Genomic DNA, 20,591 nt, shown 5'->3' with positions numbered 1-20,591 from the left:
AAGGCAAATGGCATTTCCATGTGCTCTGGTTTCTGTCACGGTGTTCCGTTGTGCCAGAAGTGGTTTAGTCCTGCTGGCCACATGACCCGGAAAGCTGTCTGTGGACAAACTCCAGCTCCCTCAGCCTGAAAAGCGAGATGAACATCGCACCCCATAGTCGCCTTTGACTGGACTTAACCATTCAGGGGACCTTTACCTTACCTTTTATTAACAGGCACCATGTTAGCGGAAGCATTTCTCCTGCGTGCGTGAAAGAAGTGAGATCTTAAGATGTTGCATACCATTGGCTGTTCTTTTATAAGCACTTGTAGTTAAAAAGCATATATTTGTTATCTGCTACCTGATGAAGATGCTGATGCTGATTATATTTTATTATTTGTACCCCACCCATCTGACTGTACAGAAACTTAATAAAACATCAAACCTTAAAAACTTCGCTATGCAGGGCTGTCTTCAGATGGCTTCTAAAGATTGTGCAGTTGTACCTTGGTTTTCAAACAGCTTAGTTCTCGAATGTTTTGGCTCCCGAACGCCGCAAACCCGGAAGTGACTGTTCTGGTTTGCAAACTATTTTTGGAAGCCAAACGTCCGACGGGGCTTCCACGGCTTCGGATTGGCTGCAGGAGCTTCCTGCAGCCAATCAGAAGCCGCACTTTGGCTTCCGAACGTTTGAGAAGTCAAACGGACTTCCAGAACGGATTCTGTTTGACTTCCAAGGTACGACTGTATCTCCTTGATATCTGACCTAATGCGGGGCACCTTCTTAGTTGATTTTTAAAAGCATACAATGAAACAATTTAAAGCTTGCAACCCTCATAAAACGGAGCTATCATGCACTCACTCAGAGGTGAAGAAAGAGAGTTGATGTTGACTCAGCTGCTGGCAGCCATATTTGTTTTGGGCGGGGGCAGGCATTTGGCTCAAATGCAAAGGGGAGGACATAGGGTTAGGCGGGCCTGTGCATCGTTTAGAAGGCTCACCGAGGAGAGGGACTAGCGCATGTGGGCTCCCATCGCTGCCAGTTAATAGTCTCATAGCTCACTGTGTTGCTCTGTTGAGTGTGTGTGTGTGGGGTGAGGTCAGTGTTTTCCGTGGAGTCCTGGCTCAGCCAGGAGTTACACAGGAACGGAGTGGTGGCGGAGTTGAGGCCGCTGCTGGGAACATCTCCCAGCTTCTCAGGGAGCCCTGCCCGTTCTTGGAGAAGAATAGCTTTTAAATGTGTATTTGAACGAAGCTCCATATTAGAGGCAGCCTCTTGCTACACCAGGAGGACAAATGGTTTGAACTTCCACCAGCAGAGAGAGAGTGGCATTATTAAGTGGACAAGCTTAATATGGTCCCAGGTTGCTTGACAGGAGAGTAGTGCTATCAAGTGAAGTTACCAAGAAAAAGGAGAAGAGCAAGCAAAAAACTTAAAATCTTGGAATCGTTCCGTGGGCAGTAGTTCTTGTAATTGAAACGAATTTTTTTTGGAGGGGGGGTATTCTTTGATCACAACTTGGTTGTTGCATCTTAATTCCACATGGGTTCCAATCTCTCCACTTGGCGACATAGCTAACTCTCAGCCTGGCCTAAAAAAAAAATAAAAAAAATAAAGCCAGACAATAAGCTAACTGGGATGTCCAGTGATCAGATCGGGGCCTTAGTTACGAGGTTTTTTAAAAAAATTCTCATGAATAGTAGAATAAATAAAGTAAATTAAGGAACTATAAAAAAAAAAGATTGCTGATAACAGCTCAGTGAAAGCTGTTGGCTGGAAGCAAAGGGGAATTGTTTCCATCATGCACTGATCCAAGTTGTAGCCACTTCTTTGCCTCAGGGGATTTTGGAGGAAGTTGTTAACTGGAAATAACAAGGATGGGGGCAGAAGATGCTATCTGGCTAATTCTGATTCTGTATCAATACCGTGTGATTTTTGTCCTTGTACTAGTTTGGGGTATAATGTTAAGTTTAGATTATTATTTTAAGCTTCAGTGAACACCTCTTGGGGCTGTAAAATGGGGTATATAAGGATTTTAAACAATAGCTAAAAAATACAGGGGTTGGGGAGAGCCAAGTATGCCATTTTGAAGAAAAGGAGGGGTATGAATTAATAGACTTTGATAAGCAGTTGATTTGTGTTTGTAAATGTGTGTGCATATGTTGCAGATTTTTAGTATAACTTCTGCCTTTCCGTTTTTTCTTTTTCTTTTCTTTTTGGTAGGGTGTTGGTGTGTCTGTTCATGGGCATTTCAGAGTCGCTACAGAGAAGACGGTTTTTGCAATGCCAGAGACAGCCATAGGTAAAGACTGCATGTTAACATTTTCCATTGTGCTACCTTTAAGACTTTTGATAAAGAAGCAGTGGGGTGTAGCAAGTTAAGATTGTTGACTTTAGCGGGGAATGGGTTCAAATCCCTGCCTTTGCATGAAGTTTGCTGGAGTCCTTGGTTACACTCTTTCAGATGGACCTGCCTCCATGTATGCTGTTCTAAGGTCAACGGAGGAGGAAGAGTGGAATATAATGTGTTTATTGTAATAATATCACTACCCCACACCCCGCTGCAGGATTTCCAAAGACCTTACATACAGGAAACAGAGACACCAAATAAACAAATTATGTATAACACCCCATGCTTTCTGTATTTCTGAGGCAGCTGTCGACAGATGTCCTTGCATATCATCATCATTATCTGAAATTAATAATAATAATGGTCTGGTCCCTATCTTTCCATTAATGGAACTCTGTTTTTTTAAAAATGAATTTCAAAGGACTTTGATTCAGTGGAGGCTCCTGGTGGAAAGGAAGAGGCAATTTTTGATCATTCATGGAGGGGTAATTCAGGGTCTGAACCAAGACATTTGCAAGAAGAAAGGGCAGCGTGAAGAATATATACAAGAAGAAAACATAAAGTCCAGGGTCAGCATCATTCGTAAAAAGGTGTAGTTTTGGCTATTAAAACACGGGTCTATGAAGCATAGTGGCCATGGAAATCGGGCAGTAGCAGAATGACTGAGCATTAATGTGTTTTTTTGGTAGTGGGTGAAAAAAAGGAGGCAGAGATCTTAATTTCAGATGAAAGGGACCAGCTACAAGGCCGGGGAAGGTTTAGAAAAGACAAAAGAGCAGCAGTATGTTTTAATGTGAGGAATAGTTTCCCACCTTCATAATTTTAATTTTAATTTTGCTTTCTTCAATTGCAGGTCTTTTTCCTGATGTAGGTGGAGGCTACTTCTTGCCAAGGCTTTCAGGGAAGCTGGGATATTTTCTTGCCATGACTGGATTCAGGTTGAAAGGAAAAGATGTTCACAAAGCGGGAATTGCTACTCACTTCATAGAAGCAGAGAAGGTAAATCTACCTGAGCAGGTACCCAGCCATGCTGTAATCCCAGGTGAACACTGGGGCCTAGTCTGGAGCTGCTGGATTTGGAGGGGGGTCTTCTCAGGCATCTTTTCACTTCCTGAGAAGGAGAAGAAGTCCTCCTTTCCCCTGCTAATGCTTCTAGAGGTATCCTGGCTCTCAAAACAAATTTCCAGGACACATTGCAACACTGAATTAGGCACACTAAAGCCTATGTATTTCAGTGGACTTTAGCACAGCCTACTCTTAAGCTGGGGAAGCGGGTGGCGCTGTGGGTAAATCCTCAGTGCCTAGGGCTTGCTGATCGCATGGTCGGCGGTTCGAATCCCCGCGGCTGGGTGAGCTCCCGTCTTTCGGTCCCAGCTCCTGCCCACCTAGCAGTTCGAAAGCACCCCTAAGTGCAAGTAGATAAATAGGTACCGCTTTCTAGCGGGAAGGTAAACAGCGTTTCCGTGTGCTGCGCTGGTGCTGGCTCGCCAGCTGCAGCTTCGTCATGCTGGCCACGTGACCCGGAAGTGCCTCCGGACAGCGCTGGCCCCTGGCCTCTTAAGTGAGATGGGCGCACAACCCTAGAGTCGGACACGACTGGCCCGTATGGGCAGGGGTACCTTTACCTTTACTCTTAAGCTATACTGAGACTTCAGAGTTATGTGGCCTTGTATAGAGTTCTTCCATTTAAAAAAATATCCTGGCTCGTTCTGAAGCTGTTAATTGCAGTTTCCTGGTTCAAACAGGAGATGATAGTTAATGGAAACTGGAAACTGTTGTGGAAACTGGACTGCTGTTGTGCACTCACTCACATTGGCCTGTTGATTAGAGACATGGTAATCTGAACATGGCTACTATATTTAAGTCTTTTGATCTCCTTGTTGTGTATTTGTGAAGAAGGCCACCTTCACTTTTGCTGAGAGAAGTGGGAAAAAGAATATGCTTGCTAGCGGGGATTGCCCTACCCCATTTGATAGCCACGAGTTCTTTGCAAGGGAATATATTGAAATTATATCAGCATCTCGTGAAATAATGCATTTAGCAATTGTATTTTCGTTTGCAGATGGCTGCCCTAGAAAAGGATTTGACGGAATTAAAGTCCCCATCGAAGGAAAATGTTGCTGATATATTGGATTCGTATCACAAGAAGGTAAATGGATAGCTAACAATAATAGAAGACTGCGAAAAGGAGAACCTTCATACAGGACACTGAGTCTCTGTAAGTGTTGCTAATTGATTTCCCCCCCAGCACCTCAGTGGCATGTTATAAAATCAAGTTTGACAATCGATCATAAACTGCTCCCACTTATGGCCTGTTCTCTTTGCAGTTCTCCCCCTCCCTGATTGTTGCTGTTCACAAGGTCACTTTTTGTTTGAAATGTTGTCAGCTAAAACAGCTGTTAGTGTCAGAGCACCGAACATAATTTTTGTTTTGTTTTGATAGTGTTCCAAAAATACTAGAGCCAAAAATTACTTGCTGTAATTGCTAGAATAACATCTTTGGTGTTATTCCTATATGGGACACTTTATGGATTTAGTTTTTCTTGCTTTTCCTATTATCTTTTAAAAACGTATGTGGCTGCAATCCTATACATGCTTACCTGGAAGGAAGTCCCATTGAAGTAATAGATAGCTCAGTTGGTAGGACATGAGACCCTTAATCTCAAGGCCGTGGGTTTGAGCACCACATTGGGCAAAAGATTCCTGCATTACAGGGAGTTGGACTAGAAGACCCTTGTGATCCCTTCCAATTTTACGATTCTATGATAATTGGGTCTTACTTCTGAGTAGACATGGCTAGGATTGTGTTGTAAGACGCTAATCTTCTGTTTAACAGATGTAATGTATGCAACCTAATGAGTTTGACAGAGTACTTCCTTAGATGGAAAGGAATGAAGTCTAACTCTTGCCTCTGTATGCTTGAAATTTTGCTGTCTTCGAAAAAGTTGGACACATGAAAGGTTGATTCTCTTTCTCCAATATGGCTGCTTCTTTCTGTACCAAGCTTCTCTGATCAACAGACAATGGGAATATTAATGGAATGAGTAAATTTTCAGCAAATTGGGAGAGAGAATAGTGATGTGCAAGCTGAGCGCTAATGGAGTGGAAGCTGTGCACAGGGAGCCACCAGAATACAAATGACAGGCATTAGTTTTTGATCCACAGCTGATGCCGTTGTAACTGAAACACATGTTTGTAGCTTAACCTTGGCCCCTGCAGCGCCAGCAGGTTCAAGGCATTTGTCACGAGACACAATTTGAACGCTTCATGTCGTGCAGGGCCCCTCTGTTTGGCCGGGAATAGTCAATACCAGTCACCTAATTGACGTTCCTTTCAATCGAAATGTGTATAAATATAGTTCTAGTAGCACTGTGTGTTGCTGGAGATAGAGGAGGGAAGGTTAATTTGCAGGGTGGCAAGGAGCGCCTTTCATACATTGAAATAATGTCACAAGGAGCAGCTTTTACCACAAACAGAGGGGAGCCATTCTTTAGTTTGTAGGTTTGCTGACCCTGGCGATGTGCCATGCTGCATTTGACAAAATTCCCCCTCCTACAGAACATAGAATCGTAAGGATCCATAAGGATCATCTATTCCAACCTCCTGCAATGCGGGAATCTTTCTGCCCGACGTGGAACATGAACCCAGAACCCTGAGATTATGTCTCGTGTTCTACCAACTGAGCTATCTGGGCATACAGTCAACCTTGGAAGTCGAACGAAATCCGTTCTGGAAGTCCGTTCGACTTCCAAAACGTTCGGAAAACAAAGGGCGGCTTCTGATTGGCTGCAGGAAGCTCACGCAGCAGTCACTTTCAGGTTTGTGGCGTTTGGGAGCCAAAACGTTCGAGAACTAAGCTGTTTGAAAACCAAGGTACGGCTGTATATTGTAATGTCATGGGCTGCTAGCAGTCTCCCATCCAAAGGGCTGATCATGTCCATGCCTACTTAAGTGTCAGTACCATTGCAGCATCAGAGTGTCTGAGGCTGTTGTTCTTTATGTCAGGCCATCCTGTTCTTTTGTGCACTGTTCTTATACTCCACACTGTGTAAAAGTAGATAAGCTTTTAAAACGGTAGATAAACTTTTATCTTCAAAGCGTAGCTAGAACGTGTGAGGCACTTTGTTTTCAGAAGCACAAAAGAGACAGCTTTGTCTTCCATCAGCCATTTAAAAAGGATTCTGGAATCCTGGACATTGTTTTAGTTACAGTCTGAGCCCACCTGAGGGTGCAGCACTGAATGATAAAGTAGTTCAGGGTTTGGCTATTTGAATGGGAGATCACTGCAAGCATCATGCAAAATCAAAATAGAAGTGTAATAAGCAAACCGAGAAACAAAAACAGGTTAGCTATAATTTTAGAAAAGTCGCTTGAACTCAAAATGATATTTCATTTATTGCATTACTTTTTTAAAAGAGAAAATAGCAAATAGCTGCTTTGCTGCATTTTAGCGTTTGGGATACGGATATGAAAGGTGTTGGTGTGTTCTGCTTTTTGTAACAGTGCAAAATTGATCAAGAAAAAGAATTCGTGCTTGGCGAGCACATGGACAAGATTAACAGGTACTTACCATTCATTCATGTTTAGTGGGAGCTCTGGATTGGGTTCAGTAAACCTTTCGGTTACTTTTTGTTGAGATTCTTGCAAAAATATTTATCCAATAGACCTCTTTTGCAAAAATATTTATGTGATAGAGCTCCTTTGATTCAGTAGCTCTTAAATAATTGTGGTTCCTCACTGAGGGCCAAACTGCACATAGCAAAAAGAAACTAGATTTCTTTCTATGCAGGCCCATTGCTATCATGTATAGAGCTGTCCCAAAAGCAGGAGGAGCACAGGGGTGGGATATGTGTGTGCCGAGTTCTCAATCTCCCTCCTCCTCCTTTTCCTCTGCAGTTTGTTGGTCTTCCTCCAATACTGGAAGTGAGCTTGGCTAGAGAGGAAGAGCCCTCCCTTGGGTGGGAAGCTCAGGGAAAGAGAGAGGATTCAACATCCCTGTACAAACATGAGTTAAATTGTGTGACACCCCTTCCTTCCCCAGTGGAAGGGTGACACGGGTTTGTTAGGCCAGATTTAGGTACAGTGGTGCCCCGCAAGACGAACGCCTCACAAGACGGAAAACCCGCTAGACGAAAGGGTTTTCCGTTTTGGAGGCGCTTCGCAAAACGAATTTCCCTATGGGCTTGCTTTGCAAGACGAAAATGTCTTGCGAGTTCCTGCGGGTTTTTTCCCCTCCCCCCCCTTTTCCTAAGCCGTTAAGCCGCTTATCAGCTGATCTGCTGATAAGCCGCTTAACAGCTGATCGCTAAAAGCTGCTAAACCGCTAATAGCGCTAATCCACTGTCAATGGGCTTGCTTCGCAAGACGAAAAAACTGCTATATGAAGAGCCTCACGGAACGGATTAATTTCGTCTTGCGAGGCACCACTATACTTGAATTTCCAGAAAAACACTGGAATAAGTCAGGTGCTACCAAAATCTTTTTAACTGATTAGTGGACAGAAAAGAATGATAACCATGGCTTGTGTAAGTAATAATTTCCATGTATAAAACCAGAAATGCCTATGAGGATTTTTGTAAAAAAAAGTTACCTGAATACCACTTTGACTATGTTAATCATTGCTGCCCAGGTAGTTATTGCTAAAACATGGTGTGCCAACAATTCTTTAGGATTGAGGTACATTGTTTTCTATGTTATTGTGCCTTCTTTGGCTCACACATTAAGGATTTGTGATTGAATCTCTTTTAAAATCTCTTTTCAAATGGGAAAAAACTTGCCAAGGACATTTTCTTGAAAGGGTCAAAAGCTTCACATGCTGCCTGGTGTGGCTATTTTAGTATATCTCTAGCTGATGGTACATGTATTCTACAACTTTCAGGTATACATACACCAGTCATACCACCAAGTATTATAAATATGTAAATAAGGTATATACCTTGGGAATATTATAATTGCTTCCAAAAAAATCCCTGTAATTTTGCTGACTCTTGACAAAATATTTCTCCTCTTGACGGAAGTGTGATATGTTTTCTGTTTCAGCTTATTTTCAGCAAACAGCATGGAAGAAATTGTTCAGAACCTGAAGAAGGATGGCTCCCCTTTTGCACTTAAGCAGCTAGAGGTGAGGTATTAGATTTTTATTTTATTTTAGGGTTGCGTATGTAAGCTACCATTTTTAAGTCTGCCATGCTGCCGTGAGTGTAGCACAGGGCAAACCACAATGGGATGTATCTAGCTCTGGCAACAGACTTCCACTTATGCAGTTAAACTTAATATTATTATTATTATTTATTAAATGTACATACTGCCTTTCATACGAGAATCACAGGGTGGTTTGCAATATAAAAGCACAAAAATACATACCATAGCAACAAACAACCCACACACAGTTTAAAAGGCCATAGATTGTTTAATTAGCCAAAGGCCTGAGAGAAGAGGAATGTTTTTGCCTGGCACCTAAAGATATGTAATGAAGGAGCCCGGCGAGGCTCTCTGGGGAGAGAGTTTCACAGCTTCCATCTCCTCTCCTTGGCAACCCCCCCCCCCCGCACCCTCAGAATCTGTTCCAGAGAGTTGGGGGACACTGTGGAGCAGACTATGGGAAGAGGAGAGGAAATGAAAGTTTCCACTCACTGTGTGAGTAGAAAGCTGCTTGCACAGCATAGATACAACCTTAACTCTCAGGTTAGAAAAATGGCAGCCTACCTGACAGATCCATTAAATAACATCGGCGTCGTCATCAACAACAATAACCATTTGTTGACTAATGTAAATAGGGAGAACCAAAATTCCTTGTCACAACAGCTCCACTGGTGAGTGGTCCACACAATTCAAAGTTATTGTCTATAGAACCTTATATGGCTTGGGTTTAGGCTTACATTCGCTAACATTTTAATGTTTAGATTTTGTATTATATTAATTTTGACCCACGGAAACTATAAGTATAACCAAACTGAAGTACGCATTTTAACTTAAAATAAGTGTTTTGAGTGTTTAGGTTTATTTTGTCAGCTGCATTTGCAGAGAGGAATCTGTTTCAATCTGGATCAAGGACTTTTGAATGTAGTTGTTGAAAATGAGTATGGACCTGTTCAGAGGTATCAAGGGCGTCCTTAATTGAAAAGAGCAGCATGAAATTTTAAATCTCTTCCATAATCAAATGGTGTTTATTCAAACGATTGAGAAATTTTGGGCTGTTTTTAAAAGTTGCTGCGGCACCAGATTTTTGCTTGGCTTAGGTGGCAGAATCTATTAACATGTGTAAACATCTGCTGATGGCACAGGTGTGAAATTGCTGTTTGTCTTGAATCACACAACCGAAGGCAGCAGGTGTAAAAACACTGCTGGATATAGACTTGGTATGTTAGAGGGGAAAACATTCATTGCTGTGTTTTAAAACTATCAGCACAGTTGATTTGGTTTTCAGCGTTTGCTCAGTGTTGCCCTGCTGGATGGTGTTTCTGAAGCTGAAATAATGGAGATCAAGCAGGTGAATACTTGTCCCGCAACCTGCTCCAAGAATCCACATTCTGTGTGTCCAAAAGTTATATCACAGTATATAGATTAGGTAATGATTAACTTACAGCTACTGCCTGTTTATTCTTGTTCTCAAGCCCTTCTGTTCTGCAATTGCTGATAAGAAAATTCCTAGACTTCACTAATGTTTTGATGGCCTTGATTTTCTGTTGACCTTTTTTGAAGATTTATACCCTGCCTTTTGATCCTCAGCGCAGCTCACAACATAACAAGGCAGCACACAGTGGAACAAACAAAGTGTGTATGCATACAACAGCCAGCAGCCATTATTCTGCTGGCTTTAGGAAGGGCTTGAGCAGGCATAGGCAAACTCAGCCCTCCAGATGTTTTGGGACTACAGCTCCCATCATCCCTAGCTAACAGGGCCCAGTGGTCAGGGATGATGAGAGTTGTAGTCCCAAAACATCTGGAGGGCTGAGTTTGACTATGCCTGGGCTTGAGGGCCCTTTCCTGTACTTCCGCAGTCCCAGAGCAAGGGAGAAACAAACAAGCTTTGTGCAACTGCTTGGATAGATGCTGGATGGGACTAGGCTAGTCTCCTCCTTGCCACATTGCTCTTCTTGGGAGGCAGATGCTCCAACTTCCCAGTGACCCTGTAGTCCTTTGGCTAACAAATGGGGCGCGTGTGCATTTCCTGGGATGTATGTGTGTGTTGCATTCGGCCAATATAGCTTACTTGAATTATAACTAATTACTATTATTTATTTATACCACGCCCATCTGGCTGGGTCTCCCCAGACACCCTGGGCAGCTCCCAACAGAATATTAAAAACACAATAAAACATCAAACATTAAAAACTTCCCTAAACAGGGCTGCTTTCAGATGTCTTCTAAAAGTCAGATAATTGTTTATTTCCTTGACATCTGATGGGAGGGCGGGTGCCACTACCGAGAAGGCCCTCTGCCTGGTTCCCTGTAACCTTACTTCTCGCAGTGAGAGAACTGCCAGAAGGCCCTCGGCGCTGGACCTCAGTGTCTGAGCAGAATGATGGGGGTGTAGACACTCCTTGAGGTATACTAGGCCGAGGCTGTTTGGAGCTTTAAAGATCAGCACCTTTAAAGCACCTTTAAACTCTACAATTGAAAAAATAATAATGAATGAATGAATGTTAGCCTCCCTGTAGCTTATAGAGGTTCACTCCAACTTAGTTTTCGATTAATTTACGCATGTCAATAATGAATTAATCTTTGGTTCTAAAATAACCCTTTCTTTACCGTAGAGAAGGTCTGAGATTGGATCAGGTGGGTAGAGTCAGTTCAAGTTCAAAATAAAAGTTGGCTTTTAGCAGATGCTAATTAACTTAGATGGTGATACCTTTAAATCCACGTCTAGACAAAGCCATGCAATTTGTAAGCCTAAGTCCTATTTACTGTCCATTTAATTGAACCAGTAACATGCTGGCTCTCACCCCCTGTTTTTAGGAAAATGAGGTGATGAATAGCTCAGTTAGTAGAGCATGAGACCCTTAATCTCAGGCTTGTGGGTTTGAGCCCCACCTGCATTGGGTGAAAGATTCCTGCATTCCAGGGGGTTGATGGCCCTTGTGACCCCCTCCAACTCTACAATTCTATGATTCTATGTAGCTTTGCTAAAACAAAGGTGCTGAAACTGGAGGTCATTCCTGCTGCCCCCCAGTGAAAAGTCTAAAAGCCTGCAAAGTTTTTTCTCTTTCTCTTTGTATACACACACCAAGTTGTTAATCAAAACAGCTGTAGTTTTATGCAAAAAAGCAGAAGTTAATAATTGGAGCTTGATATAATAATGCTATTCCTCCCCAGTTGTCACTGATAGTTATAACAGGTAATGGAATATATGCAATCTTTTCTGCCTTTGCAATAAAAACTAAAGTGTGGGCAAAAAGGTACATATTTTGTATGAATGCACGGTATTGTTTGTAAGTAGTAGCCACTGGCCTTGATTTATTTAAGGGCATTGACACATGGATCAGTGGCTGGATCAGGAACCATGCGTGCAAATCTGATTTGTGCAGAAATAGGCCATCTGTGTGGCATCCCCATTTCAGAACTTGTCACATCTAAATACCTTCAAAAATGGTGACTAGACTTGGGTTGGAGTGGCTAGTTTAAAAGCAGTGTTGAACTTCCTTGGAATTATTATAAAATAAGTTTGTTCAGTGTATTTTGAAATATGGTTTATTCTGGTGACACATACGAAGAAGTGTTGAAAGCCATCACATAAATTTTTGACACCTGAGCTAATTTTAAACATGCACCTTAGTAGAGAAACAGTGGCTCTGATGTCTTTGCCCTTGGCTGTCCAGAACATAACAAAACTATCTATCTGAGTCTATACTTCACTTGAATCAAATTTTGTTTGGAAGCAGTATAAAGACTATTCATTTATGTCTTTTAAAATATGTGCTGCTGGTATTGAAAGCTCACCCAATACTGCTGATACAATTAGCAATAGGCTAAAACAAACCAATCCAAATAAAAGTAATTTAAATTAAAATAAACAGACCAACAAACTAGGGGGTAACAAGGAGCAGTAGCCGTCAAGAGGTCTCTCTCAGAATTTCCAAAATTCTCTCTGGATATAAAAATGGCTGTAGAAAGCAGGCAGGAGGCTGTCAGGGTCCTCATAAGAAGAGAATTGTAGAAAATCCAGTCTGTTAAAAAGAAGGCCGTGATTCTGTTAGTGGAGACTTGTCTAGCCTCAACATAGGATGGAATTTGGAGCAGTTAGTAAAAATCCACGGTGCCTTTATAGACTCATAGAAATTATTACAATGATTTTATAGATACGTAAAACACAGCGGGTCGGATTGAACTAATGAATCCCATCAGTGGAAGCCCCAGGCAAGGACTTTTACATGCTAAAGGGGGCTCCCCCACTCTGTATTATTTGGGGCTTTTATTTCAGTAGGTCAAGTGGTATAATTCTTTATCTTGTGTACAGCTGAAATATAATTGAAGGCACTGGTTGTAGACAGGCTCATGCAAAGGTTAATGCCATTAGTGGAGTAGCAATATTGGGATTTGTTTTGTATGTATGGTGTTTTTGAGAAGTTACAACCACTGAGCCAGTGTGGTGTAGTGGTTAAGAGTGATAGACTTGTAATCTGGTGAACCGGGTTCGCTTCCCCGCTCCTCCACATGCAGCTGCTGAGTGACCTTGGGCCAGTCACACTTCTCTGAAGTCTCTCAGCCCCACTCACCTCACAGAGTGTTTGTTGTGGGGGAGGAAGGGAAAGGAGAATGTTAGCCGCTTTGAGAGTCCTGAAGGGGAGTGAAAGGCGGTGTATCAAATCCAAACTCTTCTTCTTCACTGTGAAAGATATTAGTTTGTACAATGCTTCGATATGTGTGTGCTCACTACATGAGCTAGCAGTTATAGCTCTGGCATTGATATTATAAAACAATTTTATATACGTGAGCTAAGCAGAGTTGGGATCGTTCTCTCGTTCCTGTTATACCCACTTAGAGACTTAGTTTTGAGTAGACATGTTGTGGTTTCTATATAATGTCACCTTAAAGTTAGATGCTGATGCTTATTCCAATTTTTAAACTCGCTGTGGTGCAGAGCCAGCATCCGTTTATTCCCAACATCCAGCCAGATGAGGATTTTACTATATACCCCACAAGAGATTTGATAAAATTCGTCCCGCTGCTTAATGTAGATGAAGTTGTTCTGTGAGTTTATAAGTGGCCACCATGAGGCAAGTGAATAAAATTCGTCTTACCATTGCCCAGGCTTTTTAAAAAAATTTAAGCTTCCTTGGTCGCCCATAACACATTATGTATTGTCACTCCAGACTTGAATTCAGTTGCTTGCTAAAAAGAAACGAATGTCACTGTAAATATTTTGGACTGGAAAATGTAAAGCTGAGTTTTTGGCTTGACAAAAGTTGGTGGATGGCAGCCAGCATGATGTCATTACTGAGTAAGCTTGCAGGGATTTGCCAGTTTGGAGGCTTTCCAGTCATATTCCCCCACGGAGGCATTTTTCTGAACCAAGGGTATGTGATAGTATTGTTTGCTTCAAGCTACTCCTCTCACGTATTGTAGCTTTGTCCTAGGAGTTTCCTAGCTTTCATCTTTCAGTTAATAAACACTGTAAACAGAAGAAACCATTGATTAGTAAAGCTGCTGTTTTCCAGGAGGATCCCTTAATCTGGGGCAACTTCATTTCCACCCCTCCCTTGAAACCACAGCTGTTCATCTGTCATTAATCCGGATGCTTCTTTCCTCAATGAGAGGGGAAGCGGGAATTGGGATATGCAGTTTGACCAAGTATTGTGATTGGATTGTTCCTGTGTGCCTGGATAACGCTTCGCATGCTGAATTTTCAGCGCGTCCCCCCACTTGGTGTGTGCTGGGGTTTTTAAACTTGGTATGCTGTTTCTCGCCAGAATTCAAACTCGCCCAGCAGAAAGCATTTATCAGCACAGTGCTGTAGGAGGCAGACTAATCTCACTTGAGAGATGCATTCTCTCTGGGTAGCTTCCAGTCTTCCTTATGTTCCACTGACTGATCAGTTTTTTTCTCCATACTGCATTCATTTGCTAGGCCTGATTATCATTTCCTCTTGGCACAATATCTCTGTTATGTTGCTGCCGTGATCATCTCCAGCTTGCAGGCTTTCCACAGGTATCTGATCTGCTGCCACTATGAGAACAGGATGCTGGATCAGGTGGGTCACTCTCCTGATCCAGTAATCTTTTCATATGTTCTTAAGGCTCAGTGACTCACTATTCTACAGCGTACCTACCACTGATGCTCTTTTCGCTTTCAGCATTTTTCTCCTTCCTGTCTACCGTTAGATCCCTCCACCCGGAACCTCTTCGGGATTCTGCAGACTGGAAGTTTTCAAACTTGTTAACTCATCAGGGATCCCTCGCCCTGGAAAGTAGTGTGGGTGTCACATCATAAAGATCAGAGGTGGGCCAACGTCCCCTGACTTAACGTCATGTGGGCTCGGAAATGAGGCAAACCATTTCCCCTCCAAATATGGAGAAAAGGCTCGGTGAATTTCTGAACCAATCCAAGTTTGCTGCCCGTTTTCCTGGTTGCAGCTGTTCAGAGTAACCCCTTTGCAAAATTGCGGAGTGCAGGAGTGGCTAAACTTTGGTCCACCCTATGTTGTTGGACTACAGCTCCCATCATCCCTGTCTGTTGGCCATGCTGGCTAGGGTTGATGGGAGTCTGAGTCTAGAAACATTGGGGGCCACAGTTTTGGAAGACTGCACCTAGGAAAACTGTTGCTGCGTGCAAGGAGGTAGAAAGACCTGCCTGGGTGCTGTTATTCTAAGGATAATCAGTGAAACGATGTTTCCAATGATTTCAATAGGGAGAGTTAAAGAGGCTATTTTCCTGCAAACAACTTGGGTGGGGGGGAATAGTAGCTGACTGCAGAAGATTCTCTCCTCCATCAACCTTCAGTGGTGGGTTAGTGTTTGCCCTCTACTGGGTGTTTTTGACTTCCAGGGTGGTGGTAAACTCAGAAGTCTTCTTTGACCTGGAGAATTTGAGAGCTCTTCTGATGCAAACATCACAGAGCCCTTAAAGCTCATTCCCCAGGCCTGAGCTTGTACTGCAATTTTTTTGGAGGTGGGGCAGCATTTTCAGGTTGCGGCCAACTTCCTCCATCCCACATTATATGCAGGCCTCTAGGGGTTTAACTCTGGACAATGCGTAGGACAGGCTTGCAGCTACCTCAAGTTACCACTTGGCACAGCTTTGTAATACTTTCCCAATTTGAGACATGAAGATATAGCACATACATGCTCCTTATCAATGACTTTTGAAAATTCCTGGTTAGGAAGCAACTGGAACGTTAAAGAGAGGTTGGAAGCAGATGCTGTTAACTGGGGTTTGTTTCCCCCCAGTGCTTGTTCTTTCCTTGTCATTGCTATCAAGCCAGCTGGTGGTGATTCATGTATACAAAACCCAGAGGCACAGAACTGTGCTGCTAGTGCTTGCAGGAGTTAGCAGATGTAAGGACGCAGGCAAAATGGGTCACTGCTTTTATCCGCTGGCGTCTGGAGGGAGAGCTCTGCGCGATCAGGAGCCAGAAACACACTTGATGCTGAGGCTGTTTGGAAATCTGCCATTTGCCCCTGTGGGTTAAGTATTTAATATCCCCATTGAAAAACAGCAGCAATAGGTGAAACTCACCATCTGCCGGTTCCCATTTTGTGTATCTTTCAATGTTGAATGCTGTTCGCTTGGATCTTTCCAGTTTCTCTCTGTTTCTTACATTCCTGTCATAAGTAGAGGGGCAAGTCACCTTCCTTAGGATCAGGAGGCAGTGAAGTTTTTAATTTGTCTTACCCAAGAGAGGAGATTCATTCCCTGATCTGTTCCTGGCTCAGCTAGGAAGCAGGCTTAAGGCAGTATACTTCATTCCTCTTTTCTGACTATCCTCTTAATTAGTCTCTTTTCTCCCTAGCTAGGAGAGTTGGGGAGGAAGTGCCAGTTGAGACAAAGGCTGAAAGGAAGAAGCCCAGTTTGGTCTCCCAGGCTCATCTCTGACTCCTCTCCTCCAGGGGAGGAATGTTAAATGGAGCGCATGCCTTGCTGTATGCTGAAAGTCCATTTTGTTTCTCATAGGCCAGGTTCCCTGGAGGGCAAAGGTTTCTAACAGTGCTAGCCAGCTGAATTAAGAAGTATGAAGATGCTGCTAGCGGACGTCTTGCCCTTTCGTATGGAAGTTCTAGTCCCGCAATAGCATCATGGTGTCATTTTCCTATGGAAGGAGATGTGTTGCCTGAGAGAAGTTTCATTCATTGGCTGAGTATTCAGGATTCAACCTTTGTCAGTAGCCAATCTTGCGGCCTCTGGTTGTAGACTTTCTCCAGAGGATTTTTGGGGCATCAACTCTGAATCAGTTTATCCCTCTTGGGGGCTCTTTTGTATATGGCATACCCCAGAATTTCCCTCTGCCCATACCTTGAGAGAAGATGTTTCTTTAAGTGGTGACTTTTCTGAATATTAGTGGAGAAACATTCTTTCCCCACCTAAGAATTTAAAAATTCTTAGGTGTGTAGTTTCCCGCATAGGTATCTTGTTCTGTTTATACTACCGTATTTTTCGCTCCATAAGACGCACCTGACCATAAGATGCACCTAGTTTTTAGAGGAGGAAAACAAGAATAAAAAATATTCTGAACAAAATGGTGGATGTATGATTTTTGTGGTTCATGCTGTGGCCACAGACATGATATGTGATTTGACAGTGTGTTTGCGGTAGCCCAATGCAAAAATCCTGAGGATCCATGTGGATCCGTGCTTTGCGCCATTGCGGCCCCACACAACAGTGGGTGCGTGATTTTTTTGATGCAGGCTGTAGCCATGGACATGCTATGTGATCTGATGGTGAATTTGGGGTGACCCAATGCAAAAATCCTGAGGTTCCATGGGCTTTTACCTCCCCCCTCCCAGGCAGCCTCATTTATCTCTAGCGTCCCTTATCTCCCTTCCCTATCACTTGCTGATCAGCTGCTTCCTTTCAACACTCGCTTTCTTCTTGTTTGCCTTAGTGTCTTTTCCTTAACTGGAGCAGTTTTTTGCTCCTCCTTTTCTTCTAATTTCTCTCCTCATTCCTTTAGTTTTCCTGTCTCCTCTCCTTACAAGTTCACTGTCTTTACCTCTCCCCTCCCAGGCAGCCTCCTTTATCGCTAGTGTCCCTTATCTCCCTCCAATCTCTTGCCAATCAGCTGCTTAGCGGCATTGTTTCAACACCCACTTCCCACTTTCTAAAAAAAAAAAGCATGATCTGCTTTTCACCCCTGGGCAATTCGGCTCCAGGGACCACATATTTGCACCATAAGATGCACAGACATTTCCCCTTACTTTTAGGAGGAAAAAAGTGCGTCTTATGGAGCAAAAAAAGGTACTTCACTAAAAGTTCCATGTTCTAATATTTTGCTGTTCCTGAGTGAGGGTAGGGAGTCCCCCAGTTGAGGCCTGTTTCAGCTTTCTTCATCCTGGTCCTGTGGATGGGAACTTTCCACTTCCAGAATGCCCCTCTGCTCATCCCCATAAAGGAGATTCACCAGATAAAGACAATATCTCATTTTCTGAAAAAATTCAGCCACACCCACACACCCACTGCTTTTTCCCTCTCATAAATAAAATGTATGATTTTCCTTTAGCAGGTTTGATTAATGATGTACATGTTTTCACAGCAAATGGGGAAACAAACTTGATTTATTAGGCTATGTCACTAGTAGTCAGATGTGCTGGCTGTGTCACATGACTGAATAAAGTAGTAGTAAATTATAATTAATGATACATAGGCAGAAATCCAAAGAACTACTTAAGATGTGCTCAGGGGACACACACACCCCGCCTTGAGTGGCAGAACTAATTGTGCAGAATTCTGGATCTACGCTTTAATACTTCTAGAAAGCTTTTCTTCCTAAGTGCTCACAGTGGTATACATCTTAGTTGTTCTTCCAACAACCTTTTGGCTCTTGATAACAAAAAAAAATTGTACAGCCCTTTGTAAGGCTATATCCTCAAGCTTTCTATTGGCTAGAGCTACAGGTAGGTAGCTGTGTTGGTCTGCCGTAGTCAAAAGAAAATAAAAAAAAATCTTCCATTAGCACCTTTGTTGTTGTTTAGTCGTTTAGTCGTGTCCGACTCTTTGTGACCCCCTGGACCAGAGCACGTCAGGCACTCCTGTCTTCCACTGCCTCCCGCAGTTTGGTCAAACTCATGCTGGTCGCTTCGAGAACACTGTCCAACCACCTCGTCCTCCGTTGTCCCCTTCTCCTTGTGCCCTCCATCTTTCCCAACATCAGGGTCTTTTCCAGGGAGTTTTCTCTTCTCATGAGGTGGCCAAAGTATTGGAGCCTCAGCTTCAGGATCTGTCCTTCCAGTGAGCACTCAGGGCTGATTTCCTTCAGAATGGATCGGTTTGATCTTCTTGCAGTCCATGGGACTCTCACGAGTCTCCTCCAGCACCATAATTCAAAAGCATCAATTCTTCGGCGATCAGCCTTCTTTATGGTCCAGCTCTCACTTCCATACATCACTACTGGGAAAACCATAGCTTTTACTATACGGACCTTTGTTGGCAAGGTGATATCTCTACTTTTTAAGATGCTGTCTAGGTTTGTCATTGGTATGAGCTTTCGTGTGCATGCACACTTCTTCAGAGCGTCAGACTTGGAGCAGACTTGGACCGGAGACCAGGATTCAAATCCCCACTAAGCCATGAAGCTGATTGGATGACCTTGAGCCAGTCATTGTCACACAGCCTAATCCACCTCACAGGGTTGCTGTGAAGATAAAGGGTAGGAGGGATAGTCAAGTATGCCACTTTGAGCTGCTTTGAGGAAAGGTGTGATATAAATGTAATAAATGTATAATAATACATAGCCTGATATTAAGACACACTGTAGTTGTTTAGTTCAAAGAGCAAGCAGAGCCTCTAAAATGGGAACAGTGCAAATTCAGTTCATTGGAAATGCCCAGTCCTAGGTATGTAAACCAACATGATCACAGAAGCCTGTTAACTAGTAGTTCTAGCCTGCTGTATCTTGTTGTATTTCTTGTGAAATGGCCCTCTTGCCAGTTTTATACAGGACTGGATCCAAGACCTGTCTGAAGTTGTGGGTATAGTTTCAGCGTTTTCAAAGCCCACCAGGAGGAGAAAAATAATGGAACAAAGAGCTTTAGAAGGGAGGGTAGGAGAGCTTTGAGAAGTATTCAGTGTCACTCTTCAGAAGTGTCGTCTCTTAATTTGGGGGTGGGGTGTATGTGGAATGTCAAAGAACAATGATTACCTTTCATGAATGAAACATTGGTTGGATTTATTCCGGTCAAGTATTTTGAAAGGGAACAGCGCACCTAGTGAACTTATACTATCACATGCTATGTGACCTTTACAATTACTTGTGTAGCGTTAACGCGGAAAGGCAGTCTTCTTTGTTTCCGGGTTCCTGCAACGTGCAGCTCCTCCTAAACTGAAAATTTACCTTGGAAATGAATGAATGAGGTCATAAGATTTTATGGTAACTATATTCGTAATGTATTTTTGTCGGTATTAGTCCTTTGATGCTATGGCCTGTCGGCTACGCAAATAAAGTCTATTCATTCATTCACCTTGGAAATGTTTTTTAATTTCCACAGACCATTACAAAAATGTCTCCAACGTCTTTAAAGATGACCTTGAGGCAGCTTAGAGAAGGAGCTTCCCTGAGCCTGCAGGATGTGTTCACCATGGAGTACAGGCTGAGCCAAGCTTGCATGGTAAGGCAGCTTACAGGCCGGTGTCATGCATTCATAGTTCACGTAAATAGGGTCAAGCACCCAGTTTCCTGGTTCAGAAGGGCGATTCCAGCTTATCTTGGTGCTCATGGTTTGAGTAATAGCCAACCTTAGTTATACTTAGAGTAAACTCATTGAAATCAATGGCCTTAAGTCTGTGGTTTCCCCAGCCACTCTGGGCTGCTTCCAACAAAATATTAAAATACATTAAACATTAAAAGCTTCCCTAAACAGGGCTGCCTTCAGATGTCTTCTAAAAGTCTGGTAGTTGTTCTTCTCTTTGGCAACTGGTGGGAGGACGTTCCACAGGATGGGTGCCACTACCGAGAAGGCCTTCTGCCTGGTTCCCTGTAACTTGGCTTCTCACAGTGAGGGAACTGCCAGAAGGCCCTCGGCACTGGACCTCAGTGTCCAGGCAGAACGATGGGGGTGGAGACGCTCCTTCACTAGCTAGTTACCAAGGGCATGTTGGGGGTATAGGAAACAT

The 20,591-nt window shown here is 43.1% G+C and overlaps 1 protein-coding gene across 1 annotated transcript in view; it reads left to right on the top strand.

The window, feature by feature from the left end:
* HIBCH (3-hydroxyisobutyryl-CoA hydrolase) overlaps window positions 1-20,591 on the top strand; it is a 59,591-nt gene that overhangs the window by 34,143 nt on the left and 4,857 nt on the right. The window contains exons 7-12 of the mRNA XM_081846744.1: window positions 2,204-2,282; window positions 3,184-3,329; window positions 4,393-4,479; window positions 6,834-6,892; window positions 8,370-8,451; window positions 19,967-20,086. Coding sequence (XP_081702870.1) covers window positions 2,204-2,282; window positions 3,184-3,329; window positions 4,393-4,479; window positions 6,834-6,892; window positions 8,370-8,451; window positions 19,967-20,086 — 573 coding nt within the window. The remainder of the gene's footprint in view (window positions 1-2,203; window positions 2,283-3,183; window positions 3,330-4,392; window positions 4,480-6,833; window positions 6,893-8,369; window positions 8,452-19,966; window positions 20,087-20,591) is intronic.

This window comes from Podarcis erhardii (genome assembly GCF_964252035.2).
Source record: "Podarcis erhardii genome assembly, chromosome: 1".
Classification (NCBI taxonomy): domain Eukaryota; kingdom Metazoa; phylum Chordata; class Lepidosauria; order Squamata; family Lacertidae; genus Podarcis; species Podarcis erhardii.
Note: the sequence above shows the minus strand (reverse complement) of the source record. Positions and strands in the feature narration are given on the sequence as shown.